The 25,078-nt window shown below is 35.0% G+C and overlaps 1 protein-coding gene across 1 annotated transcript; it reads left to right on the forward strand.

The window, feature by feature from the left end:
• The first annotated feature begins 19,983 nt into the window (after positions 1 to 19,983).
• Positions 19,984 to 24,024, forward strand: twist2. The gene is given in 2 exon segments (NM_001005956.2): positions 19,984 to 20,696; positions 23,692 to 24,024. A coding segment is annotated over 1 exon segment (492 nt). The 5' UTR covers positions 19,984 to 20,173; the 3' UTR covers positions 20,666 to 20,696; positions 23,692 to 24,024.
• Positions 24,025 to 25,078: the final 1,054 nt, after the last annotated feature.

A 25,078-nucleotide genomic window follows, 5' to 3' on the forward strand; every position in this document is an offset into this window, starting at 1 on the left:
GACTGTGAGTTTTGCTCTGCAGGGGTTCAGCGTTCATTTTGCTATATGAAAGCATTTGCATTTAAGAAGGACAGTTTAACCCTTATTGTGGAGATCGTGCTGTGAATATCTTACACTATTAATTCTGCTTTTACCATTTATTTTTTTGAATGACCTCAGAAAATAGTGCCACCCCTGAAACTGTACAATTTTAATAATTATTAAGCACAATAAATATTTTAATCCTCACATTTTGTAGGAGAATTGTGTCCTCAATCAAGTGGAAAGGATTCTGAATTATCCAACTAAGTGTAGTTTGAACCGATACAAACTATATTTTGTACCTGTGGGTTTATTTAAGAGTCTATATTAATTATCATTATTATAATTGTGTATTTTCTGTATTTTTTATTGTATGTCTGCAGCAATATGGCGATGCCCATAACAAATTTCCCTCAAGTACAATAAATTTTACTACTACTACAACTAAGTGAATAATGGATCAAATTTGCAGAGAGTAAGATTATTTAATCACACTTAAAATTGCTAGAATTCATTTGAATTAGAAACAACTAATGTAAATATAAAACACATATATAAATGTAATATAAAATAAGCTCACACAAATGATTCACTATGAACATGATCCACTAATGTGTTGCTACAAAATGCCACAATACTTATTTTTATATGTTGTTTTTGCACTTAAAATCTGTTTAATGTTAGTTTAGATGACATGTTTTGATTGAAACCTGCTGTATTTCCTAAAAAAATAATAATAATAAAAATAAAAAATTTTAATAAAATTTAAGAACTTGCATTTGCTACCTAAAGACTTTCATATGCATTTTAAAGTGTGTCTTACACTACCAGTGAACATTTTGAATTTATTGAAAATCCTATAAAAATTTTTAAAAGAAGTTTTTTCTGCTCACCAAGCCAATTCAGTACAGTTTGTGTAAATCAATGATATTCGATTACAGTTTTCAAGAATCATTTTTGCAATTATTCCTTTTATTCATTTATTCATTTTCTTTTCGTCTCTTGATTTATCTGGGGCCGCCACAGCGTAATGAACTGCCAACTTATCCAGCATATGTTTAATGCGGCGGATGCCCTTCCAGCCGCAACCCAACACTGGGAAACACCCACACACTCTTGCATTCACACACACACAAATACGACCTATTTAGCTTATTCAATTCAACTATAGCGCATGATGTTTTTGGATTGTGGAGGAAAACGGAGCACCCAGAGGAAACCCGTGTGAACACGGGGAGAACATGCAAACTCCACACAGAAATGTCAACTGATCCAACCGGGACTCGTACAAGCGACTTTCCTGCTGTGAGGTGATAATGTTACCCACTGCACCACCGTGCTACCATTATTCCTTTTAATTCTGTTGATTTCTCTAGTCTTATATCACATAATCCTTCAAAAATCCTTCTATATTTTTAAATATATTCCTTTTGTCACATTATATCTTCTTTCTTCGCTGTCTTTTTTGATCAGTTTGTCGCTTCCATGTTAAATAATAAGTAACCCAAACTTTTGAATTATGGGTTTTAGACATTAATAATAATCAGAAATATTTTTGTATTTATTAACAATCATTCATACGTTTTCCTTCAGTTTAGTAAAAAGGTCACCACAGCTAAATGAACTGGTAAAACTATTTCAGCATACTGTATGTTTTATGCAGTGAATGCCCTTCCAGCTGCAATCCAAGACTGAGAAACACCCATACACTGGAAGAAGAGGATGTGTCTGTGTCCAATACTTTACAGAGGCTGGAAAAAACAAAAAGTCGGGGTTGTGTCAAAGTGTTAAAAGTGTTATAGATTGTACCAAACAATTGAAAATCGGAGGAAGGGGACCAAATTCCGGGAGTTTTCCAGGAGAAATGACAAAACGAGAGATGGGTCTGAAATACGGGAGACTCCTAGGAAAAACAGGAGTGTTGGCAGGTATGCTCTATACTGTCATTGTACAGTACATCATTTAACTGTAATATGAACTGTATTTTACTGTAGGACAGTTATGCAGTATGTTACTGTATTGTAAAGTTGAATTGTGAAAATTACTGCATATTTTACAGTAAATATATATAATACTGTACATATAGAGCAAGATAAACAGTGCTGTAAATTTAAATACAGTATTTTGCTGTAATATATTTACAATAAGTAACAGGTGAACTGCTGCAAGTTATTGTGGATTCTACAGCCAAATCACCCTCCAGCTCAAGAGCGGTAACTCACTGAAGATAAGCAGGTCTGAGTCTGATTAGTATCTGCATGGGAGACCACATGGGAAAACTAGGTTGCTGTTTGAAGTTGTATTGGTGAGGCCAGCAGGGGGCGCTCAACCTGTGGTCTGTGTGAGTACTAATGCCCCAGTATAGTGAAGAGGGCACTATGCTGTCAGCGAAAGCCATCTTTTGGAAAAGATGTTAAACAGTGGTCCTTACTCTGTGGTCATTAAAAATCCCATGGCACTTCACGTAAAGGGTAGGAGTGTAACCAGGTCAAATTCCCTTTATCAGCCCTTAGCCATCATGGCCTCCCAATCATCCCCATCCACCGAATTGGCTCTATCACTCTCTCTCCACTGCACTAAAAGCTGGTGTGTGGTAAGCGCACTGGCGCCGTTGTCCTGTGGCTGCCGTCAAATCATCCAAGGATGCCCTTCCAGCCGCAACCCATCTCTGGGAAACATCTACACACACATTCACACACACACTCATACACTACGGACAATTTAGCCTACCCAATTCACCTGTACCGCATGTCTTTGGACTGCGGGAGAAACCGGAGCACCCGGAAGAAACCCATGCAAAGGCACGGAGAACATGCAAACTCCACACAGAAAAGCCAACTGAGCCGAGGATCGAACCAGCGACTTTATTGCTGTGAGGCGACAGCACTTCCTACTGCGCCACTGCCTCGCCCCTTAAATATAATTACATATTACTTACTAATTGTTAACAGTGTAGTTTAGCATTACTGTGTTTCAAATTGAGAATATGAAATTCGCATATCCTATAATCTCAAGGATCCTAAATGATGGTAGAAATTATTTTTTTTGCGTGAACTGTCCTTAAATAATTAACGATTTTTGTATATTACACAGCATTTAATTGTATTATAAACTGTATTTTACTGTAGGACGGTTATGCAGTTATACAGTATGTTACTGTATTTTAAAGTTGCATTGTGAAAATTACTTCATATTTTACAGTAAACATATATAATACTGTAAATACATTTAGAGCAAGATAAATAGTGCTGTAAATGTAAATACAGTATTCTTGCTGTAACTGATTTACAGTATGTTACGGGCAAGTTCGGAATCAGAATCGTTATTGTCATTGTACAAACCACAACAAAATTAGCATTTGCCCTTCCTTGCAGTGCAAGTCCTCATTGTCTAAAACTACAACAATAGTAGGAAATAGAATTTTTTTAAAAAGTAAAAGACTAAAACAATAGTAATAATAATGATACTTGTGCATAGAAAGTGGCAAATGCATTTTAGCCGCTTTCAAGTAAAAAAAAAAGTGAAATGTTGGCCAAAAAGGCATACAATTTATTGTTTATTCATTATTGCAACAGCCTTGGCATACCAATACTGTACTGTAGCAAATTCTACATGGAATTGTTAACAGTGTAGTTTAATTGAGAACATGCAAATAAGATAATCTATAATCTTAAGGATCCTATAGTCTATGAAGTGATAATCAATTCAAACATTAATGTTTGCACAAACGTGTTTGCACTGTTGGTCCACCGAGGCATGCCATCTTCACACCACATCCCCAGAGTGAAGAACAAGGCATCTGTTGATCCTCAGCTACTTGCTGAAAAGATAAAGAGAATCACACATTTTGGGGATTACATTTTACACAAGCTCTGTGTCATTTCCAGTAGCAGCAGCAGGCACATCAACACTGACTGCACTTTCAGTAAAAGACGCTGCACTGGTATCAATGAAAACCAGCTGTGTGTGTTTCCCATCTTTTGTTCATCTTGGCATTGCACACATTTTGGATGCATTGCCTCATAGAGACGGATATATGTGCATTGATATATGTGTGCCCTTACTGAACAGAGAAAGAAATCCTAGTCACATATTGGGATCATCTGTGTTGGGATTCATTTAGATTGAACTTTGTCACCTTTGTGAAGAGGCCTACTGTACAGTATGTAACACTTTGTTCACAAAGGCAGAATATATTGTCATTTGTATGGGATAGTTCAACCAAAAATTTAATTTACTCACTATTTACTCACCCTCAAGTTGTTCCAAACCTTTATGGGTTTCCTTCTTATGTTAAAACACCACAGAAGATATTTTTGAAGAAAGGAAGGAATCTTTAAGCATTGACTTCCTTAGTATTTGTTTTTCCTACTATGGAAGTCAATGGTTTTTTCAGCTTTCTTCAAAATATCTTCTTTAGTGTTCAACAGAAGAAAGAAAGTCAAACAGGAACAAGTGGAGGATGAGATGACAATGAAATTTTTTGGGCGAACTATAATTTGATACAGTTGTATTTTAACACATTTTGGTAGTTTATGTAATTGTCAACAGAATTCACTCTTAACGTGTATAGGTATAGTGTATAGACCGTCATATTAGGGTGATATAAACACACCCAGTTCTTTTTTTTTCAATTTAACTACATAAAAACGGTGGACCAATTGGAGCGGTTTTCAGACTGACCGCAACTTGACGTAGGAGTGCGGTCCCCCCGCCCACTGAATTGATTGACAGCTGCTTATTACCATGTCTCCGGAGTAACGCATATAATCATTTCAACAAGACAGGACGTGCGCAAAGTAATCAGGAATAATAGGTCAGTTCAGTTTGCTAGGATCATCAATCATCATAAAATGTGGTCAAGAGTGAGTTTTACAAGTTTAAAATGTTTTTAAAACAGTGCATGTGTGTAATGAAGTACAGCGATTCACTTCAGCTTTTCTTTATCAGCACAGCCGCATGTCAGAACAATTATAAAAGAAGGCCTTTTAATCCCGCTTTGTGGATCTTAAATCAGGTTTATGTTGTACATTAACATAACAGATATCCATACAGCAGTGGAGATTAACCTGTATCCTGTCACATTTGCGTGCAAAAACAGTGCTAAGCTAAACGCGCACGCTGTCTGTGTGTGCGCGCGCATGTCCACGATGTGTGTTTGCGTGTGTATCTGTGTGAACTTTGTAATGACATTGAGTGACTCATCGTTGCAACTCCTCGACAAATGCATCAAATACCCATTGGTAAAGTTCTTAGTGTAGAATTTCGCACAAACGCTACGTGAGATCTTCTTCCTTTATGTTTGTCTGTTGTCTGAGGCAGCCGAGGGTAGTGTTGCCAGATTTAGGTGACTGATTCCAGCCGAAAAACTACCCAAAACCTGCCGAAATGCAAAAAAAAAAAAAAAAAAAAAAAAAACCCGCACAGTCATCTGGATATCATGCTAAGGGGGGATTGTGATGGTCACGGAAATCACGCTAAGTAGGGGGGGTGGATGGTCTTGAGAACACATTAGAGGGAGCGGGCGTTACCTTGAAAAAACGCCCAAATTTTCTATACCCGCCTATGTCATTTTACACCCTCACGATCGTTGCAACTCCTCGACAAATGCATCAAATACCCATTGGTAAAGTTCTTAGTGTAGAATTTCGCACAAACGCTACGTGAGATCTTCTTCCTTTATGTCTGTCTGTTGTCTGATGCAGCCGTGGGCAGTGTTGCCAGATTTAGGTGACTGATTCCAGCCGAAAAACTATCCAAAACCTGCCGAAATGCAAAAAAAAAAAAAAACCCCGCACAGTCATCTGGATATCATGCTAAGGGGGGGTTGTGACGGTCACGGAAATCACGCTAAGTAGGGGGGGTGGACGGTCTTGAGAACACATTAGAGGGAGCGGGTTTTACCTTGAAAAAACGCCCAAATTTTCTATACCCGCCAATGTCATTTTACACCTTCACGATCGTGTTTAAAAACCGCGGAACACTAGTCGAGGGAGGAGATTAAGGCACGCTGAAAGGCACGTGCAAACGTGAAGGGCGTGAAGGACTAGCCTTAAAGGCGCAGTACAAAAAAAAGACCCACCTAGTGCTAAGAGGTATAAAATAGAAACTTATAAAAGGTATAATAAAAGATCTGATAGGGGTTTTGTACTGAAAATTTACAGGCACATCCTGGAGACACAAAAGACATATTAAATCTGGAAAAAGGGGTAACCTAGGTGCCCTTTAACATCCAGCCTTCTTTAATGGAGAAGTTTGAGGTCTGTATGTAGCTCAAATGTTTTTTTATTAAAGTATATTCGCTCTTATTCAAGAATTCACACCTACAAATATATATTTTTTTATTAGCAGTGATGTTCCCATGCAGAACTTTGACTCTAATTGTGTCATTTTGGTCTTTTCAAAAGCTACAACTGCCTGTGTGTCAGCATAGTGGCAGATTCAAAAGCAGGAAAAATGCTAATGAGGGTGACGCGGTGGCGCAGTAGGTAGTGTTGTCACCACACAGCAAGAAGGTTGCTGGTTCGAGCCTCCGCTGGGTCAGTTGGCATTTCTGTGTGGAGTTTGCAAGTTCTCCCCGTGTTCGTGTGTGTTTCCTCTAGGTGCTAAGGTTTCCCCCACTGTCCAAAGACATGCTGTACAGGTGAATTGGGTAGGCTAAATTGTCTGTAGTGTATGAGTGGATGTTTCCCAGAGATGGGTTGCAGATGGAAGGGCATCCGCTGCGAATAACATATACTGGATAAGTTGGTGGTTCATTCTGCTGTGCGACCCCTGATTAATAAAGGGACTAAGCCAAAAAGAAAATGAATGAATGAGTGAATGCTAATGAGGAGGAGATGGGCGGGGCAAAGGACAAAGGGAGAATGTCAATCAAAGTGTTTCTGAAGACTCTTTTCATGAAGAGTGATTATTAAAAAAAAATAATTTATTAAATATCACCATTAGAAGCTGGTTAAATTCACAGACTGCTGACACACAACTGTTTAAACCCCTTATAAAATGATATTTGCATAATAGGTCCCCTATAAAGGCAACAATTTACAATGATTTTAAACTTGTGCAGTTTTGGGTGTTGCCATTTTTGAAACTTCAGTCACTGATTTTGTTTACTTGGACACATTTTGCTTTAGTCTGATTGAAATTATTTTGATTGATGAATCAGAATGTAGTTTACTGTGTAACTATGCTGTGTAACTAATTGAGTTGATGTGTGTATTTACAGTATATGCCACAAGCTTCAAACTGGACTTGATCTTCTGACATGAGCACATTTGACATTAAACACAGCATTTCCCAGTGTTTCAGGATGTACTTTCAGGAGTGGCAGATTCAAAAACAGGAAAAATGCTAATTAGGGTGACACAGTGGTGCAGTAGGTAGTACTGTCGCCTCACAGCAAGAAGGTTGCTGGTTCGAGCCTCGGCTGGGTCAGTGGAGTTTGCATGTTCGTGTAGGTTAGCTCAGGGTGCTCTGGTTTCCCCCACAAGCCCAAAAACATGCGGTACGGGTGAATTGTCTGTAGTGTATGTGTGTGGATGTTTTTCCAGTGATGGGTTGCAGATGGAAGGGCATGTGCTGGATAAGTTGGCGGTTCATTCAGCTGTGGCGACCCCAAATTAATAAAGGGACTAAGCTGAAATGAAAGTGAATGAAAATAAAAATTTAGAAAATGACGGGCATAGAAAGCTTTTTTATATATTAAAAACTAATTGTTAAGGAAAGAGCAGATTATTTATTCATTCATTCATTTTCTTTCAGCTTAGTCCCTTATCAGGGGTCGCCACAGAGGAATGAACCGCTAACTATTCCAGCATATGTTTCATGCAGTAGATGCCCATCCAGCCACAACCCATTTGTGGGAAATACCCATACACTCTTACATTCACACACTTATACATTATGGCCAATTAAGTTGATCCAATTGAGCAGATAATACACCTTTAAAAATAAAGGTCCTGAAAGTGAATTATTGCAGCGATACCATCAAGATAGGTTCATTCTGAAAACGTAGCCCTATATACATTTCTGGAGATCACAAATTTTGAAGCCAGAAGTATGTATGTCTGCATATCGTATTTAAAATGAATGCTACCGGGTGATATGATGACGTTCCTTTTTAAGCTTAAGCTGGTCAATTGGGTTTAGAGAAGGGGGTGGGTAGGGATTGGTCAGTCGGTCAGTCAGTCGACAGCAGCCTCTGGTGGATTTACACAAGAACAGGAAGTATGTATGGCACTTGCGAGAAAAATTTGAGATCTCAAAAAGCATACACAGCTGCCTCTAGTGGATTCATTAAAACAAAAAGCAAAACAAAAGGTACCTCCCTGGACATATTTGACGCTTTCCAGACATGTATATAGCAGTATATATTCAGAATGACCCTTGGTTGGACACCATGGGAGAATACAATTTGGTTTCTAAAAAAAAACTATTCACACAATTTCTGATTTTCTCTCTTGGAATTGTGAGTATACATTACATCTCAACATTGTTTTTTCCTGTTTTGTTTCTTAGAACTAAAAGTTAATGTCTAATAAGTAAAAAATCTCACAATTCAAAGAAAAAAAAAACTCATAACTTGGACATTTAAAGTCATTATTCTGAGAAAGCCTGTATGCTCCAAGAGAAAGGTACAATAAAATATTTCCCAAATGATGTTTAACAGAGCAAGGAAAAGTTCACAGTATGTCTGATAATATTTTTTCCTCTGGAGAAAGTCTTATTTGTTTTATTTCGGCTAAAATAAAAGCAGTTTATATTTTTTAAAAGCCATTTTAAGGTCAAAATTATTAGCCCCTTTAGGCAAATTTTTTTTTGTTCTACAGAACAAACTATCGTTATCCAATAACTTGCCTAATTACCTTAACCTGCCTAGTTAACCTAATTAACCCAGTTAAGCCTTTAAATGTCACTTTAAGCTGTATAGAAGTGTCTTGAAAAATATCTAGTCAAATATTATTTACTGTCAACATGGCAAAATTTAAATAAATCTGTTATTAGAAAAGAGTTATTAAAACTATTATGTTTAGAAATGTGTTGAAAAATCTTCTGTCCGTTAAACAGAAATTGGGAAAAAAATAAAACCGGGTGGTCTAATAATTCAGGGGGGCTAATAATTCGGACTTCAACTGTATTTATTTAAATTACAACCATTAAATAATCACCTTTAGGTTTTTAGTGTTTTGTGGGATATGTAGTGCATTTTGACCTACAATATCATCTGATTAGCTATTTCAAAGTTACTGTAGGTCAAACTATACAAACTTCAGCTAATTTTACTTTACTTTTAGGCTATGTGTAGAAACAAACACCTATTTTGGTGAAGTTTTTTCCTCGCCGATGTCACAACTGGCTTGCATGGTTCGGCATCTGTAGAGGTGCGCATCGATTGATTTGCTCTTCAGTGTTTGGACTCTCGGTAGTGACTATTAAACCACACAGAACTGAGCTAAACTGAACTGAACACTGAAAACTGGACTGATACTGTTTCAATTTTCTATGATCTTCTATGTGAAGCTACCTTGACAGAATCTACATTGTAAAAGCGCTATTCAAATAAAGCTGAATTGAATTGAATTTTACAAGAAATGTGTCTTGTGAACACTTACGGTGTCCATCTGTACTCTAGATCTGCCAGTTTCAGACTGTTGTGTTAAATGATGGTTTGATCAGACTGACTGGCGTGATTATGCATTGACAATGGTATGAACCGTTATGGGGTGGTCAAATGTGTTTAAATTATCTATTATTTTAATTATTAATAATGTTATTTAAGATACAGATCAGAGTAAATGATTTCTTACTATTTAGAGGACTGACCCCCGCCACATGTTGTTTTGACATCCTTCAGGGGAGTTTAAGTATTAATTAGGAGGGTCAGTCCCGGTAAACCTCCCCCGGTAATTCACACCCTGATTTCTAGGCAGAAATTCAGACTTTTCCCTCACAATATTCAGTTTAGCATTTCATATTTTACCCTTTTTTTTCCAAAATTGTGAGTTTAGCTTTTGCTTCTGACATTTTTATCTCTGAATTGTGAGTTTTGCTTGTGGTTTTGGCATTTTTATCTCAAAATTTTGAGATATAAACTTCATCAAATTCATGTTAATCCTCTTTTAGAAACATCAGTATTGAAGTCTCAATCATAAGCTGTAATGTGAACAGGAGTGCTGCTATTTTAAGACAACTACAAGTAAACACGGTTGTAGTCATTCCTAAACATTGACAGCATAAACGCAATCTAAAATTCTTCCCAGATCATCTATAACCATTTAACATTGCATACGTCACACTCGGTGACATTTCTATTATTCATTCACTAAAAAGACGCCAGCCTGTCCTCTTCATCTATTTTCTATTTGTTTCTCAATCTAAAATCGGCCTGCAAACATCTGCAGGTTGATGTGACAGAAAGGATTTCAGCTTATTAAAGAGTTCCAGCCCATGTGGAGCTGATTTGGACGTGTCAAAGAGATATAAACACGTCATCTTAGCGGAGTGAAATACGGCACGGCGTATCTTTGATCTGATGTGGGTCATCTCCAAAACCTGCCGGCTGGGTCAGATGGTACTAGACCTGCCCCTGCTGAGGCCTTCGCAGAAATCTATATGGTATTACGGGATATCTATACCTGTAAGTCATGAGCTTGCGGTCCGGAGAGGCTGTGCTGTGCCGCTGGGCCATATGGAGTCTATCTAAAGCTGTGGAGATGATGGAGCGGGTCAGGCCAGGGGGAAACAGGCTTCAAAGTTGGGCACATGTCAATGTCTCTCTTATCCTTTCACTATGAATTACAGGACGGAGGATTTTCATTCTTCTCAACCGCCTGATCCTTCATGCTGCTGGAGAAATCCAAAAAGTGTTTATCAAAGGCAGGAAGGCTCGCCCGAAAATAAAAATGTGCTCATATTTACTCACCTTCATGTCGTTCCAAATCTATGTGAATCACCAAAGGTCAATTTTTGGTTGTGTATACTTTAAATATGACATCTCAAAAAGGAATTTAGTTTTAGTTCACTTGAATAATTTAACAGTATTAAAATGTTAATTTTGGAAGTTCTATCAGCGTTCTAAGTGATTTTGAGCTTCAAAGTTTTTGCATTCCATATAGCAAACAATATGTGTGTAACAGTTCTTCTCTTTCATACACTAACATGACAGGGACCCTAAATGTACTCGAAAATTACTCTAAATCTTCGTTCATTCATTTTCTTGTCAGCTTAGTCCCTTTATTAATGCGGGGGCGCCACAGCGAAATGAACTGCCAACTTATCCAGCAAGGTTTTACGCAGCGGATGCCCTTCCATCTCCCATCTCTGGGCAACATCAACACTACGGACAATTAAGCCTACCCAATTCACCTGTACCGCATATCTTTGGACTGAGGGGTAACTGGAGCACCCGGAGGAAAACCACGTGAACGCGGGGAGAACATGCAAACTTCACACAGAAACGCCAACTGACCCAGTCGAGGTTCAAACCTACTACCTACCTACTGCGCCACCGTGTCGCCCTCAAATAATAATAAAAAAAAAAATATATATATATATATATATATATATATATATATATATATATATATATATATATATATATATATATATATATATATATATATAATTAAATAATATTCAAAATATAAAAAATATTTTCAACAGTGTAAACAACAGTATAAAATTAAACATTTCATCTCAATGTCAAAAAATGCTTCTAAATCATCACATTTACACGCATCTCAGTTTTGTGTGGTGCGGCATTATTTAGCCGACTTTGTGTGATTTTGTCTTTCAGGTCTTTTCTGCTGTCAACTGAGCAGTCCAGCGAAATGACAAAGAAAGCTGATCCTGATTGGTCCCCGTGTGTGCATTAAAGAATCTTATAGCGCTAAGCTAGAGTTCGACTTTGTACAGTAAATAAAACCTTTTTTGTTTTTAAATAAAAAGTCTTAAAATGTAAACATACAACTTATAAAAAACATCCCATAATGTAAGTAAGTTGTCATTTAATAAGATTATGTGAATAACTAATTTTGACAAAAATGTTAGATAGAACCTTATAATTCTAAGGTGACGATTTATTAGCTTTCAATTACCTAAAAATGTTTGGCAAATTATTTTATTTTTTGTATTTTGTGATTCATGTTTGTTTTATTGTTTCATTTATTGCATTATGGGACTTTGATCTTTCTTCCAACAACTTTTCATCTAAAAAAATTACTTTTATTGACCCTTTTAATTGTTTAAAGTGATATGTTGCCTGTGTAGGTGTTGCAAATTACGCTACAGAAACCTTGTAATAAACTGCCAGTACATTTTATGTTATTTTAGACATTTCTCTAGGTATTATTTCTAATACATTATAGTATTTCAAGCAACTAAAATGTCAATGAAAGTCAGCAAAAATCAGTCCAAGGCACTCAAAAAATGTGGAAAAATATTAAAAAGCCTTTATTGACATGGCTCTTTCTTAAAACTGCGCCTACGCGTTTCGGCAAACAACTGCCTTCATCAGGGTAACAGTTTCTTTTGAATACTATGGTCTTATGACTCATTAGAATATCTTATATATCATATATAGAATGTCAATAAAGTAACTTTATTAAACTGTAGAATTGAATTTTCAACATCAGAAGTCGACAGAGCAGAGATCAAGATCTCATTATGCAATTCACAACCGTAAATAAACAGAAAACATCTGTGAGTTACAAAATACTGAAACTGTTATTTAACAAATATTTATTTACAGTGTAGTGAGAAAACATGTTCCTGAAATTACTCAAATGACCTTTACACAAAAAAATTAGAAAAATTGTAATTTTACTGTATATGGCATTGCTTCCATATTTTAGTGGAAGCAATGCTAGTGTTTGCAACTTTATAGCTCATTTACTTTTGTTATATAAAAAAGCAATCATTAAAATGTCTTCACACTTTAAAATAAATGGTTCTTTTTAGTGCTGTTGTCTGAAAGGTTCTTTGGGGAACCAAATGTGGTTCTTCTATAGGCATTGCTGCAAAACAGTGTACACCAAACAAATGGTTCTTTTAAAAAAAATTCACTCCAAGGTTTTTGAGAAAACGTTTTTTTTTTTTTTTTTTGGCACCAATGCTTCCATGAATAAACATTCAAGCATCCTTTCCACCCACAAGATTCAGATATTCTGTAGATAATTACAATGTTCTTAACACTATGAATTAAGAAATGTTAAAAATAACAGCTCCATTTTTAAAACTTTTAAAGATTAGTTCTTTAAAAAAGGCTATTTTTAAAGAACATTTTAATAATCTAAAGAACCTTCTTGTGCTATACACTCAAAAAATATTATTGGATGAACTCAATTTAATTGAAGACAGATTTTCCATCTAAAAAAATTGTTTAGCACCAACTAAAAAAAAAGCTATTTAAACAATTACAGTGCTCAGGCATAACTGAGTAGACCCCATTTTGAAAATGATTATTTTTATCCATTTTCCAGATGATTTAGGCAATGTATTTTGGTGCATTTGAACAAAATAGATTTATTAAACAGATATAGTTATTAAATAATTTAGTCACCAAACGTATTTAGAACTTGAAAGATAAAACAATTAAATTGATGCAAAATATTGCAAAAAAAAAACATTTACAACCTGCAAAAAACTCAACTCAAAGTTTATTTTTTATTTTTTTTTAAATCTTCTCTTGATTTGTCCTCTTTTTTTATTTGTATTTATTTTTATTTTTTCAAGAGTTCACACTTAGCTCATGATTTATGCATAGCTTGTTTGGCATGCTTTCCTGGGAAAGAGACCTGTGCTCAAGGGATCCTCGAGCCCAGGGCTTCCCACTTTCGCAGGGCGAGGGGAGATTGAGCTCAGGTTAATCTCAAACTCCCGCGCTGCTGAGACCAAGGCGAACGTCTTGAGAGTAAGACATTAGAAAAAAAAGTTTAGGTATATTTTATGTATAATATAGAGCACATTTGGATGAACCAGACGGAAACCCATGCAGACACGGGGAGAACATGCTCAGGGAGGACCCAACGCCATTGGTATTCTTGCTGTGAGGCAACAGTGCTAGTTACTGGGCCACCATGCCACCCATTCTGGATAAGGGTGGAAGAAGGGGAGGAAGGGGGTTTCTTTCAGACTAAGATAGCCATAGAAAGGAAATGTTATAACATATATATAACATATAAAACATATATAACAAATATATATATATATATATATATATATATATAGAGAGAGAGAGAGAGAGAGAGAGAGAGAGAGAGAGAGTAATTTGGGATTCTTTGATTGGAGGATCATGATTAGCTAATGTGGACCAGCTGGGTCAATCATGAGCACATGCTCCTCTCGAAAATAGTTTAAAATTAAACTTCACTTATAACATATAAATTTGGGTGTATTAGTTTTTGGAGCATTATCGTATGTTATTTAGTTAGATAAGCTCCAGATTTGGCTTCAATACTGACTAATCTAAAGTATATGCACAAATATAATATTGTATAGCTTCCTATCAAAAATATTAATTTAAAAGAGAGATTTGTGAGGCATGTACTTATATATATATATATATATATATATATATATATATATATATATATATATATATATATATATATATATATATATGCTGAGCACTGTAAATGCATGTTATGTGTCGTACATTTCAAACTCTATTTAGTTTGAAATGTCTAGTTTTATTTGAGTTATCTTAAATAAACTAAAAGTTTTCCCTCTCTTAATTCAAGCCCACACAAAGCATCCTGGGAACTACAAATCCCCTAACCAGGTAGTTGGACCAACACAATTCCTTTATGTTGCCCTAACACAAAACGCTTAACTTGATGGTTTACAAATTAAATATACTGAACATAAAACAAATTAATTTGCAAAAGAAATTAAAAGAGTTGTGTTGTTTCAGCTCATTTTAAACAGGTAGTTTGAACAAGCAACAGTAATCTTTTTTTTTTGAGTGTGAGGATGTTAAAGGCTCTTCATGGAACCATCAGTACCAGGAACGAACCTTTATCTGCTCACCATGTTGTTCACCGAAAGATTTCTTGCCAGTTTCTTTTTTTTAAGCATGTACAGAATAAATAAAATGGTTCTGGCATATGGTTTTGGTCAAGATGAATTTTCATTTTTGGATTAACTACTCCTTTAAATGAGTTCAGCCTGATGGCGTAGAACAGAGGAGATGGGGCAGAAAATTCCATTTGGGATTTGAGATCTGATCTATAATTAGGATGTTCTTGAGTATTAACATCGCTGTGGCTTGATTTTACATCATTCTCTATTACGAAAGTGCGCATAATCAGGTTGACACACTCAACCATTTTCTCGTTTCTTTATATTATAGATGCCGTAGCATGTACAACTATAATTGCTTCAAGCTCTTTGATTAAGAAGCATTCATATTAGATTATCTTGAAGCTCTTAAACCATAAACATCCCTCACTGAAAATACCCTTTCAGAGCGTCCAGGTTTTAACCAGAATGGACATGGAGATCATCTGATCGTCCTCAAGGCTATTCTGGCTGGACTCTTCCCAAACGTCAGTCATCCGTTCACATGTGGACTACATACATAAATCAAAGGGAAACAAATCTTCTTTCTGAAATAAGGCATAATTTACAGTTGAAAACCTTACAAATGCGACCGAACTGCTGCCTTATATGAAACATCCCCAAGCTGCTTTTGAACACTGGACACTGGTAAAAGAAATCTGACATGCATTATTATTGTCTTATTCAAAGAGACAGTCCAGGCCCGGCATTCAAATGGCCGTGTAAGAGAAGAAAAAAAATCGTGTGAGGCTTTGCCAAAAGTTCTTCACAACAGACTGACTCCTACATGTGTTTAGGGGTATTGTGAAACCTTGGACTTATTCTGGAAAACAATAGGGAGAGGGCTTTCATCTGACTTGAAAGGCTGAAGAAATGTCTGCAAAGAGATCCATCTACTGTGTGCCACGATACGAAAGAGGTGAGAAACCTTTTGTGCATTGTAATAGTCAAGAAAAAAGATGAGCGTAAAACATTAATAGGGACATTTTGGAATAACGGGGATACTAAAATGAAAAAGAAAGAAGGTCACTGGTTCGAGTCCCGGCTGGGTCCGTTGCCATTTCTGTGTGGAGTTTGCATGTCCTCCCAGTGTTCATGTGGGTTTCCTAAGGGTGCTCCGGTTTCCCCCACAGTCCAAAAACATAGGTGAATTAAACAAACTAAATTGGCTGTGAATGTGAGTGTATGGGTGTTTCCCAGTACTGGATTGCAGCTGGAAGGGCATCCGCTGTATAAAACATATGCTAGATAAGTTGCCCGTTCATTCTGCTGTGGTGACCCTTGATGAATAAAGGGACTAAGCAAAAGGAGAATGAATGAATGAATTGGATCTGCTATAAATTTCCTTATTTGGCAGGTTCCATTGTGACAAAGTGCCCCATTTTCTACAGGCAATAATAGTGGAAATGTTTGATAGTTTTGTTTTGTTTATTGTAAACAATATTAGTTAGAAATATTAATTTAACGTATATAAATATTCTATTTATGAGAGTCCCAGTCTGTTCCAACTGTTTTTTTATGAATATATTTACCCATTTAAAGATAAAAACCAGTGATTGGAATAACAGCACTATAAATAGATGGTTACTATTGGCGATATTTTATTCAGTAACTAGTATTAAAATTAATTACTGTTTCCCCTGTTACAATGCTGTTACTGTTTCTGACAAAATAATGCAGGTTATAACGGAGAACACTGAGCAACATCTCTCAGCTCTTTCTCTGGGGTGTGTGTGTTCAGGGCTAGGGCGAGACACATAACCAACCAGTGATTGTGATTGGTGTGTCTGTGAACGTTGTGTAAATGAGAACGTGATGATTGGCTTAGACAGACTACATTTCCATCATTTGCCAATCAAAGGTAGGAGTAGTGCGGGAGTTCACACACAAGCAGACGCACAGTCAGTCCCTTAAAGTTCTAAATCAGGGGTGCCCAAACTCGGTTCTGGAGGGCCAGTGTCCTTCATATTTTAGTTCCAACCCCAATTAAACACACCTGAACCAGCTAATCAAGCTACTTCCAGGTATACTACAAACCTGCAAGCAGGTGTGTTGAAGAAAGTTGGAGCTAAACTATGCAGGAAACCGGCCCTCCAGGACCGACTTTATACACCCCTGTTTTAAACCATCTTTTGTATTTTATTGTGCAACTAGTAATGATAATATTCATTTATTCATTTTCTTTTCGGCTTAGTCCCTTTATTAATCTGGGGTCGTCCCAGCAGAATGAACTGACAACCTATCCAGCATATGTTTAACGCAGCGGATGCCCTTCCAGCTGCAACCCTTCTCTGGGAAACATTCATACACACTCATACACTACGGAAATTTAGCCTACCCAATTCACCTGTACCACATGTCTTTGGACTGTAGGGGAAACCAGAGCACCTGGAGGAAACCCACGCAAATGCTGGGAGAACATGCAAACTCCACACAGAAACGCCAACTGACCCAGCCAAGGCTCGCACCAACCACCTTCTTGCTGTGAGGCGAGAGCAATACCTACTGCGCCACCACCTCGCCGTAAAAATAATATTTAAAAGGATATGTTGAATTTGATAGTTGTCTCTCACATTGTCCCACAGCAACATTAAATTGGTGTAGATTAGTGTAATATAATGTTTTTTATTTATTTTATAGTCATGTGACAAATTAGATTTTTTTAAAGTAACGCAATAGTCACTTTTCTGGGTAATTAGTTATTTTATAATTATGTACCTCAGTTACTATTTGTTACAAGTAACTAGTAACTATACTGTAACTAATTGCTCTTTTAAAGGAACGCGCCCAACACTGATGAAAACCCAAAAAACTATCACAAATTTACACCATTATTGCCTAATACACATATATATGTGTGTGTTTTATGAAATAATAATTGTCTTGCAATACATAATAATTTTTTTAGAATAATTTTTATTTTATTTTACCATAGTAAATTGGAAATTTGTAGTATTCATATTTAATATAATTATGCTTAGATAAAAACATTTTTATGTAGTGTATAGTATTTTATAATTTACCATAAGGTCATATGCAAGATTTTTTCCTTTTAATCATAATAATTTGACATAGCCCATCTTTTACGTTCTTTTCAAAATGTAATTTCTCAAAATATTTCTTCATAAATTACTTATTAATTCTTAAACAATATTACAAATGTGAGAAAAGATACTTTGTATGTTAATAAATGCTTTATTAAGTCAACTTCATCCAATCAATTCAAGATACACAAGTGAAACTGTAACAAATGAAAATAAATCTTCGCAATCTTATCTAAGATAAAATTAATATACAGTTTAAACATTTCTAAATAAAATGTTGTATCATAATATATTGTTAAATTCTTATATTGTTGTTGTTTGATCCAATTTCATGTACTGCATATTTGACACTCCTTTGACACTATTCGGCAATGCCTAAACTTTACAGTAATCTTATTTTTTTACATAAGATTGCAAAAATTTAGTTCATTTGATGCTAAGCCTTTAATTGTCATGTATTGGAGATTATAAAGCATAAATAGTCCTCACTTTAAATCAGGTCACAAAACTGCATGAAGTTGAGTTGAGTTGAATAAAGCATTTATTAACAAAGTAACTATTAATATATATGTTAACTTGAATAGTTCATTAATCCTTTACTTACACATTCTGAATGATCTTAAAAAAAACACTAACTATTCTAAAGTAACTGGTTTGTAAATAATGCAATACTTAATTTATTAATGAAAAAATAACCATAAATTAGTAAAGTGCTGAGTTAATAAAGCATTTATTAACAAACAAAGTAACTTGTATGCCTGAATAATAAGATAATATAAATGTTGATTTGAGTAGTTTGTTAATCCTTTACTCACTCATTCTGATTCATCATTAAATAACTGGTTTGTAAATAATGTGAATCTTCATTTTGGTATGAAAAATTAATAGAATTAATAGCAACAATAGAATAATTTAACAATATATTATAATAGAAAAGTTTAAATTGTTCAATTTTTTTCATTTTAGATAAAGTTGCAATTAATTATTTTTCATTTGATAGTTTCATTTGTGTATCTTCAAATGAAAATAAATGAATAAAGTCATTTATAAAGCCAGTTATTTATTTGCTGTTCATAATTTAACGGATCCTTTAATTGTCATTCGTAAGGGATTTGTAAAGCATAAATAGTCCTCACTTTAGATTAGGTACAACTGGATGATAAATAAAACATTTATTAACATGCAAATTAACTATTAATAAATGACTGGATAATAAGAATTATAAACTTTAAATTGAATAGTTTATAATTATTTACTAGCTTATTCTAAATTATTTAAAAAAAAAACACCAACTTTTCTGGTTTGTAAACAATGTGATACTTCATTTAGTAATGAAAAAATAACGATTAATAAAGTATGAAAACACAATCATTAAGCACATTTTACATGTGTGTTTAAGTCAAGAATACAGCATTTGCTTACTAACGTCTAATAATGTAGAGTTAATGCTTAACTAATAATCAATGAAGAATGAAAAATGATTAGTTTAGTTGGTAAATGATTAAAGTATATTTATTATAAAGTGTTACCCAATATTGTTTATTAATATAAAAATGCTAATCATTAAAATTAATGTAGCTATTTAATAATTTTATTACATTCGGTTTTATCATCTAAAGCACCATTACTACTCCGATTTCCATCTTTTCCCAATTAACATGCAGTTTTTTACAGTGATAAGACTGATGTCTGAAACTGCGAGCATCCATCTACAAGTACCCATGGTATAATCTGAGAGTTGAGCTGCAGTGTAACTTTAGCCTGGTCCTCCTCGTTTATTAGTCCACCAATCAGCGAGCAGCGCTTCCTCCCCCTCCAGTCACTCTAGTATTTAGCATCAGAGTCCAGGATAAAGTTTCCCAAAAATTAGGAAAAAACTTCCTGCGGGAGGAAAACCGTGCCAAGCTCTACTTCTGGAAGTAGGGGACGCGCGCAGTGTCAGGACTTCAGGAGGACAGACAAAATCCCCAACAACAAAACGGATATTACTAGTCTAAACCACGGAACCAAAAGTGGAGATCGTATTTTCTCCTCGTTTCTTTAAAAAAGAAATGGAAGAGAGTTCTAGCTCTCCCGTCTCCCCAGTGGACAGCCTGGTGACCAGCGAGGAGGAGCTGGACAGACAGCAGAAAAGGTTCGGGAGGAAAAGGAGGCAAGGAAGGAAGTCGAGCGAGGACAGCAGCAGCCCGAGCTCCGTCAATAAACGTAACAAAAAGCCGAGCCCGAGCAGCACTCAGTCCTTCGAGGAGCTCCAGAACCAGCGCGTCCTGGCGAACGTACGCGAGCGGCAACGGACTCAATCGCTGAACGAAGCCTTCGCGTCTTTGCGCAAAATCATCCCCACGCTCCCCTCGGATAAACTCAGCAAGATCCAGACGCTCAAACTCGCATCCAGGTACATTGATTTCCTCTGTCAGGTGCTGCAGAGCGACGAGATGGACAACAAGATGTCCAGTTGCAGCTACGTCGCGCACGAGAGACTCAGTTACGCGTTTTCAGTGTGGAGGATGGAGGGCGCGTGGTCGATGTCTGCGTCCCACTAGCAGCGAGACGCGTCCTGATAATGCCGAACGGGTGGGTACTGTAGAGAGATGCCAGACTTCAGCAAGTATATACTGTAGTAGAGTTACTGCTCTTTTAGAAGTGGATGTGCGGTAAGCTGCATTAGAGAAACTCCAGCTGTTCTGTGTGCACCGCTGACACTGACAGTTCAGTGCTGGAATGCAACACATTATCTGCTCTTGGCACCGTGAAATTCGCATTTGTTTAGATGGTAATGCGCAGTTAAAGTTGTATTCAAGGGATAGTTCACTTAAAAAAAAAAATAAATAAATAAATATATATATATATATATATATATATATATATATATATATATATATATATATATATATATATATATATATATATATATATATATATAAGTTTTCTTAATATTTTTACTTACTGAGTTTCTGTTAAACGCAAACGAATACATTTTGAAGAAAGCTGAAAATCTGTAACCATTGACTCTCATTGTAGAAAAACTGAAAGTCAGGGGTTAGATTTTCAGCTTTCTTCAAAATGTCTCAACAGAAGAAATAATCTCAAAAAGGTTTGGAACAAGTGAAATGAGAATAAATGATGTCAGAAGTTTTAGTTTTGGGTTGTTAATGTTTTTAAAGTATTTTTTTTTCACATGATATGTGCAATTATTTAAAGTTTTATCATATTATTATTTATATGTAAAGAAAAGTAACCAATTTCACCAATTCCAATTAATTAAAAAATACAATTTTCTTTCTGAGCCTATAAAACAAAGGCATTTTAATTATTTTCCAGTTAATCAAGATAGCCTACGTAGGGTAATACAATGTAAGTTGCATTATGTTTAAAAAAAATGAAATAGGATAGGCAATTTATTGCATAAATGTTTACTACAGAAGACAAAGCATAAAGTAATGAGAACATTCAAATTAATACGGTTATAAATAGTATCATATGTTCACAACACTAATAATCTGGTGAAAAGGCCAGAAAGGTGGGTTACACCAGGGCATACATGTATAAGATATTATAAAATGCTAGGCCTCACGATTTCCTATTTGGTCTAAATTAATGAGTAAACATTTTAATAATTAGCACGCTTTTTAGACAAACATAATATTGCAAATGCTATAAGGAGGGAAAATACACCGGAGCGCGCACATTTGATGTGAGAATTGACTGTGCATCGTAATTACTATAATATTTAGTGGATTCATCGACTGCTAAAGCGTCTAACGAGACAATATTTTTTTGTGTGAAATCACAATAAACATATAGCTAAATCACAGATATTTCGGGAACCGTAATAGGAAAAGCTGGGGTGTTTTCTAGAAGTAAGTGTTGCTTTTTTCTCTCGGTTATCACACCGGGTCAAAACATTTCCGACAGTTATCCAGAACAAATAAACACACATCTATTCACATTATATCGTCGATCTCAAGAAAACGAACAACGTCAACCGTGAGAAGCTCCTCACGGATCATTTAGATTGAGTAAAATTGCACTCTTTCGTGAATAAAATCGAGATTTGTGAAGTGATTTATACTGGTTGTAAAGATGCAAAGCACTTTCCTGAACGCTGTACAAACGACATGCGATGGGAAATCATCATATGAAATATTGAGGAAAAAATCGGATGAATTTGAACGTTTTATACGAATTGAGAAATTAAAGTGCCTCTCTAAAAATACCTCTAAAAACAAACGTTTAGCTTAATTCTTCTTTTACGTTGTATATGCTTTGTTTTTGAGGGGATAAAGTGTTGTGGTGTTCAATAAAGCACCTGCAGTGCAGCTAAAATAATCTATAAGACATCACAAACGTGAAGTCCTTTTCCTTATTAAGGGAAATATTAATTAGGAGAGATGGTGTTTATACTTGTTAAATAACTGAGAACCACTAAAACCAAAGGCATCTTACAATTACAAGCTAAAAATGTGTGCTACTAAATGATCATTCTTTAGCAACAATACACAGAAAAAGACATTTGTTGTTTGTTTAAAAAACTTATTTACAATTAGCTAAAACAACAAAAATCTTGAGTTTGTAATGGGACAACTTATTTGTTTTTTGGCCTATCCACTTAAAATTGTAATAACTAATAAGTTAACTTATTTCTTTTATATTGTCCCAACACAAATCCACTGTGTGGAACCCTGCATTGTTTACAGTGTACCATCAAAGATTGTTAGATCATTTGATTTAAATGTAAATTTAATTTTGTATATTATTTATTAAGCTAAGAATTTTGCAATGTGGTCCTACAACTATTGTCTTATATGAAGCAAAACAAAATAAAGCAATAAAGTAGGGTATAAAGAAGCTTTAATTTGCTACACTGTAAAAAATGTAATGACAAAAAAAGTCAAGACAACAAATATTTTTTTGTGTTGCTTTAACTTATTTTAATACGCTAATGAAATTTCATCTACATGTTTGTTACTCTATACAAAGTTTAACTTAATATTTTGAGCCACAATATGTTGAGATTAATAGAAAAGTTAATTATTTCTGACTAAAGAAATAGGCAGCAAGATTTGTTTACAGTGTTTATTAACACAAAAAATAATAATGAAAGTGAGTGGTTATTATAATTATAACAATCCCTTTTTTTCTAGTGCTCTCATTTCACACACTAGATGATCAAAATGTTAATTGTAATTATATTACAAAGCTGTCATATTGATTGGTGTGCATTTATTTGGATAAAGAAATAAGTGCTACCAAGAAATTCAGAGGAAAGTCAGGTGTACGGTTTCGAATTTCAGACCAAGTGACCTCTTAAAACAGTTATTTTCCAGTGACGTAATTCCACCTGGGATTTGTGCAGCATGTTTGAACCAAGCCTTTTCCTGTATAAGCATGTGCTCCCACTCAAAATTAAATAATGGGATCATTAATAGCTTCCCATTTTGTTACGTTTTAAACCAAGGTTGTGCATTCAACCGCAGATGAACCTTGAAGTTTTAGAACTTCGAAGAAAATTCCTTATTTAAAGCAGATTTTTGTAACTTAATGTTGTTTTTTGTTCTTCTTTCCGTAGACTGTTTACTTCCACTAATTTTGAAGATGCCAAAGGATTATTCGATGAACCTCTAAACCTCAGTGACGTGGCCAAAGGACATTCAGTGGATACATCTACGGACTTGAGCATCCTCATGAAGGACACAATAAAAGGGACTTTTTAATATACTTAGAGGAAAAGTAGATGACGTCTTCTGTGTCGTCAAATACATTTAATCTTTTTCACAAGTTATTCTTAAATGTCGCCATGATGATAGTACAGGAAGGCTATCTGCTATCTGTATGGAAACTATATTTCATGTCTGTCTCTAAACAGAAGAGTTTATATATATATAAGAACAAAAAAAAAAAACTATTGTACATAGGCTACCTGCGAGTATTGTCAATTTTAAAGGGACCAATGCAATTATGAGCAATACTTTCTTGAAGTACGCTGCATGGATAAATGCATACATTTGATTTTTCCTATGCAACATTTTTCGATTTCCATCCAATGTTTATTTTGCTTATTTATTAAAACATATTTTTGAACATTTAGGCTGATTTTCATGTGTTCACGTCATCATATGTCAGAATTGTACTACTAATAAAGTGCGTTTAGGTTTTCTGTAACAAAATTGAATGATAAATTAGTCCTGACAGCATGTTTTTAGGTCTTTTGTAACTTATTAAACTAAGTTAATCATGTTCTAACTTAATTTTATATGTTACGCAAGCTGATTTGAGTCAGTTTGACATAATTGAGAGAGAATTTTTCAGTTTACCATATTATGTCATGGCAAAAAAAAAAAAAAAAAAAAAAACAGATGAAGTTTACCACATTTTATAAATACCACTTTTCTATAATTATACAAATATTCTAACAATTTAAAGTCATTAACAGCACTAAATAATACACAAGATAAAATGCATAATAGTAAAAATAATGATAATATATAAGATTCAAATCTAAAACAGTTTTTAAAGGTTTACTTTTTATTACAATTTCAATTACAATTCGAATGATTCACATTTAAAAATATTTAATATAAAGTGTCTCCAGATAAAAGTCATTGTCTGATAAGGTAAAAAAAATAGGGCATTACACAAGAATATGTTAAACAGTTTGGTTTCTGTGGCAATATTGACATTTTGGGGGTTCTTCTCCTTTGAGTAAATGCTCATGTGTGAGCCTTGTTTGTCTGATACGGCATCTTCTATAAGCAATCTCATCATGTCTTGAGGTAGGGTTGTTGCCATTACATGAATTAATCTTACAATACTAAACAGGCTGAGTAACACGATACAAAGTAGTATTGAGATACTGTAATTCATAACTCAAATTATAAGGAAAATTGTCAGAAATACTCTATTTTATGTTATAATAGGCCTACTTGAATGTAATTCATAATTCCCTCAAGGCCCAA

This window comes from Danio rerio, chromosome 9, assembly GCF_049306965.1.
Source record: "Danio rerio strain Tuebingen ecotype United States chromosome 9, GRCz12tu, whole genome shotgun sequence".
NCBI classification, from domain to species: domain Eukaryota; kingdom Metazoa; phylum Chordata; class Actinopteri; order Cypriniformes; family Danionidae; genus Danio; species Danio rerio.